The following is a 12,986-nucleotide window of genomic DNA, read 5'->3' as shown; positions in this document are numbered from 1 at the left end:
GATTACGTACAGATAAACTGCAATTAAAGTAAATTTCTTAATCAGGTGGTATTTATTTATAGCCCTTGAAGAATAATCGCTTACAGTGCATGGTTGCATATACAAATGTAATCAGAAAAAAAAATTATCAGCTTTCAGGCCCACAGTACAGTATTGAACTAATAGAAAGTTAATAATGACTAATTGAGGAAAAAAGGAAATATTAATACAAAAATAAATATCTAGCTAATTGCTTCTAAATTAAAAAAAAAAATAATTTTTTATATATATTATTTTTTAATTAAAACAATTTTATAAATGAAAAATAATTATTTTTTATCTAAAAAATATAAAAAAAATATTTTTTTTTTATCTAATATCTAAAAAAAAATATTTCTATCTAAAATTTATCTAAAAAAATATTTTTTCTTAAATTTTTTTAATTATAATGTTATTAAAAAACGAAATTTTAATTAACAAAAATTTAAGAATTTTTTTTTAGATACAATTTTTAATTTTTTTTTTAATAAAAAATTCTTTTTTAATAACATTATCATTAAAATAATTTATATTTCCTTTTTTGTTTTTAATTTTGTATTTAAAAATTTTATTATACATATACATATATTATATTATATTATTTTTTATCTAAAAAAGTATTTTTTCGTACATTTTTTTAATTATGTTATTGAAAAAATAAATTTTAATAAAAAAAATAAAAAGTAATTTTTTTATCTAAAAAAATTTTTTTCTTAAATTAAATTAATTTTTTTCTTAAATTTTTTTGCTTAAATTAAAATGTTTCTTAAATTTTCTTGTTTAAATTAAAAAAAAAATTGTTTCTTAAAAAAAAATGTTTTAAAGTATAAAAAAAATAGATTTTTTAAATTGATTTTTTAATTATTTTTTTTTACTTAAACTTTCTTTTTATTAATAACATTAACTCTAAATAATTTATATGTATTTACTTTTTTTGTTTTTAATTATTTTTTTGAGTGAAAAATTAGAAATATAAACCTCATTTTGCACTCAAAAAAAATTCAAATACCTTCCTTCTATTGAAGCCCTCATACCTGTCATCACACAAAAAATCAGCGTTTTCATTTTCATAAAGTTTTTTATTTCTCCCATTTTTGTGGCAATATATTGATTACTTTCATAAATTTTTATTTTTTATTTCTTTTTATTTGGCTCGTTTCTTTCTGTGTTTTGGTTATCTTTATGATATAACATTACATATTTCTATTTTACACATAACCAATTCTTTTAAATATTTATATATTTTTTCTTCTGATATTTCTGTTTGATTTTAAAGCATGTACAGGGTACCAACTAGAGCACATTTAAAGCGTACGAATAAATGCTACAGTTAACAGCTGTCACTTGTCACATGTGAGCTCAAAAATTGTAAATTTCATGCATAGCCTGTCAGCTGTCAGTTGCCGGTTGTCAAATGTCACCTATCAACCGTCAAAATGTAAAATACGCCACAAAAAGCCACTGTTGTCGATATTACGCATTCTCAATATTTTTCAATGCTGTCAGTTGTCAACTATCAACTGTCAAAATGTTGCTGTTTTCATTTATTTCTGCTCTACTCCATTTTGTTTAACTATTTTCATTTAAAAATACAATTTTTTGCTGGTTTTCTTTGTGTTCTTTTGATTTGTATATATTTATATATGTTTAACTACTCATTTGTATGTTTCTATCTGGTTTCTTGCGTTTCAAATACTTGTTGTTATTATTACTTTAAGTTGTTTACCTTTTTACTCTTATAACTGCTCGTTGGTTTTCGTTCACATTAAATACTTGGATTTTGCATATTTTTCAAGATGTTCTTTACATAGTTATAATACTCTGTTAATATATCTACATACAATATTAAACATTAATTTATATTATCTCTGCTTAAAAATCATTTTTCTGTTTGAAGCTTTTTTTTTAATGTTAATAATGTCTTTTATATATTTGAATATGTTTATTATAATTTTTTATCCAACACTGTTGTTGTAAATCATACATAAAATCAATTCAACTCACTTGTTTTCGAAACTCTCCACAGTTGCACATTCTCTCACTCTCTCTCGCTCGCTCGCTCGAAAAATCAATTTTGTTTCATCTATTCATCTCTTTTTAACTTATTTTTTGAGTTATCGTTCTTTCACTCGCTCTTTCCAGTTCTTATTCTGTCTCTTTCACTCTCACACTCTCCCATTTTTTGCGCATTCTTATTTTTAATAATGTTCTAACTGCTTAACTTCTTACGCTCTTCAGATTCCACACTCTTTTTTTCTCTGTATATACATATAACGCTCATTTCTTTATTCAATTTTGAAATTATTCGCAAAGCTTTTTCTCTCTCAACAAAAATCACTCAGAGTAGCTTTTTAAGCCTGTTTTTGATTGTTGTTTTGTGTTAAAATCCGTAATCTCTTCTGCAAATAAAAAATTAAAATATAAAAAAAATTAAACTAAAATGTTTTTTTTTTGCTGAAAAATAATTTTGACAATTTTTTAAATTTAATTTTTTGAAAAATTATAAATTAAATTTGGAAAATTTATAAATTATTTTTTTTTTACAGTTTTGAAATTTTAATGTAAAGAAAATTCGTAATATGTTAAAAAATTTTTTTAAAATTTATAAATAATTTTTTTTTACATTTTTATGTTTTAATTTTTATTAAAAAAAATAAAAATTTAATGTGAAAGAAATTGAGTTAAATTAAAATTACAAATTAAGAAAAAAATATATATACATATATGTATACATATGCATATAAAAATATTAAAAACAGATAATCAAACATTTAAATGTGCATATAATTTATAAAAAGAAAGAAAAAAATTAAAAATATTGTACAAAATTTTATATAAATATTAAAAACAGATAATCAAACATTTAAATGTGCATATAATTTATAAAAAGAAAGAAAAAAATTAAAAATATTGTACAAAAATACATTTTTTAAACAAATTTCGCTTCAATAAAATATAAATAACAAAACAGCAACTCATTAAAAAAATTCATATCATTTAAAATCTTTTTTCATTTATTTATTTTCTTTTCATGCACTTATCAACTTATGTAACTAAGTGTAAATATATATATTTATGTGTTTATTATTTTTAATTCGTTGAGAACTTAACTGTTTTATTATTGTTGTTTTTTTCTTTCGTCTTTGCTATATCTATTACTTAACGCAAAGCGAGAGTCATACAAAACTTACGCAAACAAAATGTTTTTTTAATAAACTTTTAGTTTTCTCTTGCGCACTCATTACATAATTGTGTGGTGCGTCATTTTACAAAAATACAAAAATTCATAGTAATTATTTAATTATTTTAAAAATATATAAATATTTGCCATATATGTATGTAGTATGTTTGTATGTAAATGTGTGTATTTATATTTATTTGTATATATGTTTGCTTGTATTTTATAAATTTATGCATATGCTTTAGGTTTATAAATATATATGTGTATGTGTGTTATGTAATATATTGGTATACCTTTATGTGTACATATACAGTTTGTATGCGTGTGTATTTGTATGTTTATTTACAAAGCTTTTTTCTGTATATACTGTTTTTAGAAAAAAAAACATTTTGAAAAATAAAATAGTTTTCTTTATTTCTAGTGCGCTTGCATGTTTCATAACACGCACAAGCGCGACACTGAGTCGATTTTTTTTTTTTTTATTAATTCACTCACCACTTTTCATATTTGGTGGAAAGCATTTTGGAAAAATAACAAATTCTGCCTTTTTAACAATTTATATATTTAAATTTACTTTTTTATAACTATTTTAACAGCGCATTGTGAAAATGATATCGAGTGTACAAATAAAAAAAATATTTATTAAAAAAAAAAATAAAAAACAATTTTTTTTAAATTTCAAAAAATTAAAAAAAAAAATTTAAAAAAAATTTTAAAAAAAAAATAATTATAATTAATATTTAATTTAAATTTTTTTAATTTAAAATTAATATTTAATTTAATTTAATTTTTTTTTTATTTAAAAATAATATTTAAATAATTTTTTTTTCTTTTTAAATTAATATTTAATTTACATCTTTTTTTTAATTTTTCCAAACCAGAATTTTTAAATAAATTTTTTGTTTTCTTGTTTTAGAAAATTTCAATAAATTGAAAGCACATATGTATACTCGTACTTTGTATAACTTTTTTTAATTTTTATGCTAAGCTTAAGTGAGAATATAAAAAAATTACTTTAAAACATTCTTAAATAAATTTTATTTCGAAAGCATTACTAAAACAGTTACTTGTAAAAAGCGATTTTATTTTTTTATTACTAACTAAATTGTAATATTTTTTGTTTGACTTTTTTCGATAACTAAATTTATTTGTTTTTGTATAAAATAAAACAAGTATTTATAATTTTTGCTTTTCTACGGCTAATTGACAATAACAATACACAAAATTCGAGGTTAAGATCTAAACAAATTGAATTTGGTTAATTTAATATTTTATTATAGAAAATGTTTTTAAAACAAATCTAACAAAAGCTTAGTTTTACAATTTTAAAAATTACAGTGAAAGCACTATTAAATAATATAATAATAATTAAATTACAATTTTACAAAAATTAACAAATTTTGAAAAAATTTTCTATGAACTATTTATTATTTGTTTACTATTTTTGCGGAAAATATGCAAATGAGGTTCAAGAAATTTTATTTTAATAAAAAAATGTGAAAGAGTTGAAAAATAAATCGGAATTGTAAAAATAAATATAACATAGACATTAAAATTAATAAAAAAGACCTTATCAAAAATATTATATGGTATAAAAAAATTAGAAAAGAAATTAAATAAAAAAATCAGAAAAAAAATTAAATTAAAAAAACTTAAATTAAAAAAAATCTAAAAAAATGCAATAATTAGTGTGTAATATTTTATGAAAAAATGTTTACGTTTTATTAAAAAAAAATATATATTTAATTAATTCTGAAAATTTCTAAAATAATTAATGAAAAAATTTTATATTTTATTATTACAAGAAAAAATATTTTATAAAAAAATTATTTTATTTTTAAAATTATATATTTCCCAGTTTTTTTTTTAATTTTCACAAACTATTTATTTGTATTAAACATATTTTTTTTGTTAAATTATTACTTAATTTTTACCAAGCTCGCTATTATTCCGCAAAAATTATAGACAAACGAAATCTTCATAAAAAATATGGAAGGCCTAATGCGTAACGGAGTTCAAAGTTTATTAAGCATTATTTTTTTCGAATTTAATACAATTTTTTTTAATTTGCTTTAAGCTTAATCATAAAAACTTACATACAAAAAATATAAAAAATTATTAAAATATAAAAAAATTAATTACAAAATATATAAAAAATAAAAAAAAATACAAACAAACTAATTTAATGTGACGATAATTTAAGCAAAAAATTTAAAATAAATATTCGAAATATCAAATGCAACAAATTTTTGGGTTTGCTAATTGCTAAAAAAAAACAAAAATGTGAAACAAATTTCAATACAAACGAAATATTTTGCAAGCAATACTTTTTATTTATTATTTCTTTTTTGCAAAAACATATTAAAATCGCGCTGCAACATAAAAAAATAAATTTAAATATTTTTTTGGAAATAAAAGGCAACACAAAAACACGCAGCAGAAGTGCAGATAAAAAATTTAAATATAAAACAATTTAAAATTTTCGTTTAAAATTAGTAAATTTATTAAAATTAATTATTACAAATATGTATATATACGTAATTACACAGCAATAATGATATTAAAATAGCTATAACAATAATTTTAGCAATTTCCACAATTACAAAATACAAAAAACTAAATTAAATTAAATTAAATATTTATATGTATTTATACAATTACAGCGTTACAAATTAGCGACTACTTTAAATATTTTATGAAAACATAATTTTTCTTCTGTGTTTTTTGTCGGTTCCAAGCCAACAGCGTAAATTATTTGTTGTGTGTATTTATGTAGATGAAAATAAATGTTGCGTTGTTTTTGAAGTGTGTTAGATTTTTCAGCAAAAATGGCAACTAGAAATCGTGAAAATTATATTTTTTCGGCATTTTTTTTTTGGACTATTTAACATAATTTAAGATTTTTAAAGGAAAATAAGCAAAAAATAAAAATTTTAAAAATATAAATTTAACGAAAATAATATTTTTATATAAATTTAAGATTTTTTTTTCGATACAGATATTGTTTTTTTGTATAAATTTTTGCGAAACAAGGAGTCATTGACATTTTGTATATTTTTTAACTGAATTTTGAAATTCCTTTTAAATAATTTTTTTGAAAAATATTAAGTTTTTATAGTATGTAAAAGTATTTTTTTATTTTTCAGGCCTCATCTTTTCAAAAATATTATAAAAGGTGCATTTGTGATTTAAAATAAAACAAAAATTAATTGAAAATATATATTTTTTTGCTTCAAAAATATTGAAAAAAAACTTTAAACATAATGATTTAAACGAACAAACATTTTTTTTCGAAAAAACGAACTTTTCATAAACAAATTCTCAACTAATTTTACAAAAAATTAAACAAAAAAAATACTTTTCACGATTTCGCATATTTAAGCTGATTTTTTAACAATTTTTAAATATTTAATTAACACTTATTTTGCCTTGCAAATTATTTTGATGTTTCTACAAAGCTTTTTGAACTCAACGCTAATTTCTTCAATTTTTTTATGCACTCTAGCAATATTTAAAATATTTTTTTGCTTAATGTTGCCAATTTTTTTTTTTTCAATTTAATATTTCTATTTTTGATTTTTTGATTTTTGGTGACGCATTCTTGCTAAGCATAACGTTTAAATGGCTTTACATTTTTTACCTTTTAACTTTTATATTTTTTACTTTTTAATGCATCAATACAGATCACAATCAACGCTTTTATCATATTTATATAAATAATTATTATTTTTTTTTTATTTTTTAATCATAATTTTACGTTTGCTTTAACGCTACGCTACTAAGCAGCGATGCTGCTACACAACTACAACTACAACAAAAATATAAAAAACAGCAACAGCCACAGCAGCAACAAACTACGTACACTACCAGTACAATAACAACAATAACAATTATTATTACGGTTTTTCGCTTAAAAAACGGAAACGAGCAAAGAAGTAGGCATAAAGTGGGCATAAAGTGGGCGTGGTGGTAGTGGGAAATGTAATTGGGTTGGGGTAACAATTAAAAAAAATTAACTGCAGAAAATATTATGGAAAAAACTACGAAATTAACGAACAGCAAGCGGCGCTTGGCAGATTGTTAACAAGCAACGCTATGAAAGTTTTCAAAAAATAATAAAACAATTTAAACTAAAATTAAAATAAAATAAAATGTATGCCAAAAAGCAAAAAAATTAACGAAATAGTAATATTACAAAGTCCTTAAAGGGTCAATAGAATAATTAAAAAAAGCTACGAATAACAGTTTATGTAAAAAATAGTTTTCAGCGCTTTTTGGCGCATATTTAAAGTATAAAAAATAATTCGAGTGAAAATCGGCAAAGGTGTGGGATTTTTTCTTTTTTTTGCAAATTCGTGGAGTTGCCACTACAACACGTGGTACGCAACACGTCTTTTTTTATACTTGATTAGAGTTCGTTGTGCTTCCTAAAGCGCGACGCGTACATTTAAGCGAACGGCAGCATTTGAAGTCACGTTCATAGTGCCCGTGCTGGCATAATGAGAGAAGGAGGGGTAGAAGCAGAAGAATTTCTAACAAAGACATTAGGTTTTGTGTCGCTTCGGTGTTTTTAAAACCTTAACTGTCATGTATAGCTAGAGCGCGGCGGTGTCGGCGGCGCTGACTGTTGCCGATGCTGTTGTTGTTGCTGCTGCTGAGCGCTGCCTGAGCGCATGCTCATGTCTTTGGGAATGTTTTCGTTGGCTGTAAAGCGATGGGAGTCAACGATTTGAAAATACTAAGCCGTGTGAATACCTGCTTACCTGCCGCAGCAGCACTGCCGCCGCCGCTCGCATTCGGCGTGCTTGGCATAGCGGCTGTTGACTGCTGCTGCGGTTGCATAGCGCTTTGTTGTTGCTGCTGCTGCTGCATACTGCTATCACCCACTTTCGTTGCTAATGCCATGCCGCCGAGCGCACTGGCCGGCATTGGTGGCAGCGGCGCTTGTTTGCTTTTCGTAGCTAACGGTGGTGGAGCTGCTGTCACTGTGCCATACAACTGTGTCGATTTGTTGGCGTTTGTAGAGCCAATGCTGGCATAGTGATTCATACTCTCGGCGGCGTTGCTGGTCGCATTGCTGTTAATGCTGATGCTGCTGCTGGCCACTGATTGGTTTTTACTTGCTAAACTTACGCTAGAAATTGCTGATGGTAGCGGAGATCTTTGTGTGTCACTGCTGCTTTCGCCTGTGTACCTGCATTTGGTAGAAGAGTGCGTTAGTTTACATGAATAACGGTATTTTGTCAGCATAAAGTGTTAAAATGTCAATTCAGCGCGTTTAAATGTTGCTGAATTGGTTATTTTATACGAAAACTCTATCGTAATTGCCAGGCTTGTAATATTTATGTATAAAACTATATTTTATATTATTAAACATTGAATACCATAAAGAATTTCGAAGTATTTTGCGGAAGTAAATTATTTATTTTGGCATTATATGATTTAAACCCGTTTACTTAAGCCATTTCCTATGATTTTTAAATTAAAAATCTAAGTGCCTAAAAAAATAATAATTCAGCGCACTAATATGTTATTCAGCTTCGTTGAAACAATGCTGATTTATATAAAAATTTTACATAGTAAGCTTTCGCGCTTAAAACAACTAAAAAAAACTAATCAAATTAAGAAAAATATATATAAAAAATACATTCAGCGCATGCAGCGCATGGTTGGGCCTATAAAAATATTAATTCAGCGCACTAATATGTTATTCAGCTTTGTTGAAACAATGCTGATTTATATAATAATTTTACATAGTAAGCATGCAGCGCATGGTTAGTAAATTTACAATGCATTTTCTCAGTTAAATTTTTGCAAATTTACTTTACTTTACTTATATAAATTAGTGTAGCATATAATACAGCCATAAATTTAAATTCAGCATAGCTGAATGTCAAAACAAAGTCGCCTACTATAATTTTAAGCGTAATACAAGACAATAATACCAAAATTATAATTTGCGATAACAGCAAACGCTATTCAGCACTGTTCAAAAAACCCCTAACTATAAACTACCAATAACTTTAGGTATTTTAATAGTCAATTTTCGAATTAGTGTTTCATCACGACTTGCTTTTGGTTGACTGAACGTGGGTACTCACTTTATATTTGTATATTCACGTCCGACTTGTAAGCTTTGCTCTTCGGCACGTTTGCGCTGTATTAGCGTTTGTATGTAATGCTGCACAGCATAATAAACAAATTTATATTGTGCTTCAGTTTGTACTAAACCAGAACGTTGGGAGCGTAACATTTGTATTGTGCGCTGTATATCGATTTCGGTGCCCAGACCTGTAGGTAACGGAATGAAACAATTAAAATACTCGACACATTCAGCAGCTGCTTCGCAATACTTACCGTATCTATCGATTTGATCGAGAATCATGTCAATCACAATGAAAGTGCCCGTGCGACCAATACCCGCTGAACAGTGCACACAAATTGGACCCTAAAATTATTGAAAATAATTAAATGAAAATTGAAAATATATCTAAAAAAAAAAGACTTTTCTTCACTTACCGGATTCTCGCCCGTCATTGTTAGCTGACTTTGCCTGGAGTTCACGTCTTGCAGGAAATTCAGCACACAACCCGGATCCGTGGGCACACCATGATCGGGCCACACTTGAAAGTGATAGTGATAGATACGGCGATCGGGCTTATCACGCCAAGAGAATAGAAACTCACGCAGCGTATAATCATTAGTTTTGTTTTCTGTGAGACATTGTATTTTCGCTGGTCCAAATTGTCGGCATTGACCCTCATCCGGCCAGTATTTGGCACATTTACTGCGGTCTGCAAAAAAAACAATGGAACATATTTGTAAATGTCAATGAAGGTATATAAAACTAGTTCAACTAAAAATCTGCTGAATTATAGTCAGCATTTTTAATGCAGTACCAAAAATAGATGTGCTCTCCCGCAATTAGTTAATTAAAGCGCGCTGAATTGAATTAACCTCCTTTTTTGCCAACAAAAAATAGCTTCTATGCTTAAAATAGATATGCTCTCGCGCAATTTGGTAATTAAAGAGCGCTGAATTGAAGTTAAGCACTTTTTTCTGAACCAAAAATAGCTTCAATGCTTTAAAGGAACCAATATAAGTATGAGCTCATATAAAAATCAGCTGCATCAAGTTATAGTTTTATTATTATAAACTTAGTCCCAAAAATTAATGCTTCCCTCTTTTTATTGGCTGCGCTGAATAACATTAAAGTGATTGGTAACTATTAAAAGCAAAGCTCTTTGCAACACATTGCACTCAAAACATTTATTTTCAATCTATTAGCGCTGAATTGAATATTTTAACAAATTCCGCAAACTTTTTCTCAACTTAAATACTAAAAATGTAAATTTCAGTGCGCTGAATACGATAAGAATCTAGCGAATTTAACTAAATTGCTCCACAAATAAAGTATTTAAAAACTTATGATATTTTGATTGCAAAATACTGAGCTGAATACACTTAGTTTCAATCTAAAAGCGCTGAATTGAATATTATAATAGTTTCAGCAAGCTTTTTCTCGTTAGAATACTAAAAATGTGGATTTCACTGCGCTGAATATGATTAAAATCCCGCGAGTTTAAATTAATTGTTCTACAAGAGAAGTATTTACAAATTTAAACATTTTACTTGCAAAATACTGAGCTGAATACACTTATTTTCAATCTCAAAGCGCTGAATTGAATATCACTATAATGATTACTAATCAAATTTCATTCACACACTTACTTCTCTCAATCTCTTTGGTTGTCATCACAATCACGCGCGTATTCTCCTGCCAGATCATGTTCCAGAAATCGACAATCGTGGTCTGCAAACAACCCTGCGTCGCAATGTACACCTTGAACATATCACGTTCTGCCAACTCATTGTTGCACTTCTTCAACAAACCACCCGCACTGGAAGCCGCACGTGAACTGCAACTAGCAATGCTGTAAGCGGTCGCCGTTGAGGCCGATGAATCGCTGCGCTTATGCTTATTAATCGTATCCGATTTTTTATTACACGTTATACAATTGCTCAACGGCAGCACAGATGTTTTGACAGCACACTGCACACATGTCTTGTTCAGCTTCTGACAGTTGGTACAGTTCTTCTGTATTTGAGCGGCGCTGCAGGCGGGACAAGAGGCCACCATGCCAGTGGCATTCAAACTCTCCGACGATGAGCTCATGCTATTCAAATCGCCATCGGTGGGTAGGCGAATATAATTCGCATTTATATATTCAGCGCCGGGCACACTCTTGTCCACATCCAATAGTTTAACGCGGGTATGATCATCTACAGGCGGCGACAGCGGGTATGCGAGCGAAAACGGAAAAAAATATGAAAATCTATTAACTAAAAAAAAAAGAAACAAAATCGACAAGCAAAGTGGGGGCGAGTGGAAATAAAAATAAGCATTTTCACACGTGCGAACCCCACACACTTCAAGCGAGTGTATGTATGTACGTATGCTGGTTGGTGGCTATTTGTGACTTACAGGGCAGTATATTGCGATAGCGATTTTTGCTGCGATTCTCCGGCTTGTAGCCTTCAATGCGACAAAACATATTGCGATTGTCTTGCTGCAGCGATTCGAATTCCTCCCAGAAGCCGCCCTTAAAAGTGTAAACGTATTATTAGTACACAGAAAAGGTTACTCATACGCCATATTGTTTTAGGCACCATAGCTTAACTTACCTTGGCCAGTTGATTCACTCGTTCATTGATGCCGCCGGCTGTGATGCGCGTCGCATTAAATGGCTGACGCAAATGCACCACTGTGCCGTATGTCTCCACCATCGGGTTGCGTTTGTAATGTTCGATGAGTTCAGACAACGTGTCGAAGGGTTCACCACCGCCAACGTCGTATTTTTTGTCCTGCAAAGGAGCGGAGAGAAATAAAACAATGAGTTTGTAGAAAAAACAGTTAAATTAAGTAAAATAACTAATAACAAATTTAATAGTATTTACAAATAATTTGTTGAATAAAATTTATCGGCAAATAAAAAAGTACATAAAAATCTTATATGTATATACAATATATTTCTTGTGTGCTTGTGTATGTCACTAAACTCCTCTTAAACGGCTGGACCGATTTTGATGAAATTTTTTTTTGCGTGTTCTAGGAGATTCGAGGATGGTTTAGATTCACAATAAGGTCCAATTTGTTAGCTAAATACTAACGCAAGTACGGTTCTGTCTAACCTATTGTCGACGAGTGTAAGTACATATCTACAAATAGTGTGATAACTCAGGGCACCGTTATTTTCGTGTGAGCCACCGCAAAATAAAATAAAAATTAAGAAAAAACTAAAGCAAATACAATTTTAATAAAAAATATTATCAAAAAATCAATACAGATATAAAAAATAAAAGTTAGCCACTTGATATAGTTCCAAAAAAAATAAAAAAAATTTTCCTTGATAAATTCGGACAGTCTTTTATCAATTGTCATAAATTGTAAAACCTTTTGCCAAACTCTACAAAAATGTATTTTTCAACTAAAAGTACAACAAAAAAATATAAATAAACCAAAAAAACAACCCCAGAACATAGCGCTTTTATTATTGTTTTTGTTATTACTTTTCCGCTTTTTAGCTTAAGCAATTTAAAACAGTTTTTCCGCAACCAACTAATTTATTACTTCAAAACTTTGTCAATATTTGTTATTGTTTCCTTTTTATGGCGCTGCAAAATCGCAATGTTTATTGTGGCGTGTTTTTATTGTTGTTGTTATGGTAAATGTTTCTACTTTCATAATATAACATGCATATATTTGCATATTCGCGTTTGTTACTAT

The 12,986-nt window shown here is 27.3% G+C and overlaps 1 protein-coding gene across 6 annotated transcripts in view; it reads right to left on the bottom strand.

Moving 5' to 3' along the window:
• Positions 1-5,678: 5,678 nt before the first annotated feature.
• LOC105232048 (tyrosine-protein phosphatase corkscrew) overlaps positions 5,679-12,986 on the bottom strand; it is a 51,123-nt gene continuing 43,815 nt past the window's right edge. For 2 of the 6 annotated variants that reach the window (XM_029552725.2, XM_049454946.1), the window contains exons 5-12: positions 11,885-12,064; positions 11,685-11,802; positions 10,931-11,482; positions 9,719-9,993; positions 9,557-9,647; positions 9,301-9,490; positions 7,963-8,393; positions 6,768-7,903 (exon numbers count right to left, since the gene is read on the bottom strand). In XM_029552725.2, coding sequence (XP_029408585.2) covers positions 7,785-7,903; positions 7,963-8,393; positions 9,301-9,490; positions 9,557-9,647; positions 9,719-9,993; positions 10,931-11,482; positions 11,685-11,802; positions 11,885-12,064 — 1,956 coding nt within the window. In that variant the 3' untranslated portion in view covers positions 6,768-7,784. Of the gene's footprint in view, positions 8,394-9,300; positions 9,491-9,556; positions 9,648-9,718; positions 9,994-10,930; positions 11,483-11,684; positions 11,803-11,884; positions 12,065-12,986 lie in introns of all 6 variants that reach the window. The other 4 variants (XM_011213619.4, XM_011213620.4, XM_029552727.2 and 1 more) reach the window with 4 other exon arrangements.

Source organism: Bactrocera dorsalis, chromosome 4 (assembly GCF_023373825.1).
Source record: "Bactrocera dorsalis isolate Fly_Bdor chromosome 4, ASM2337382v1, whole genome shotgun sequence".
Classification (NCBI taxonomy): Eukaryota; Metazoa; Arthropoda; class Insecta; order Diptera; family Tephritidae; genus Bactrocera; species Bactrocera dorsalis.
Note: the sequence above shows the minus strand (reverse complement) of the source record. Positions and strands in the feature narration are given on the sequence as shown.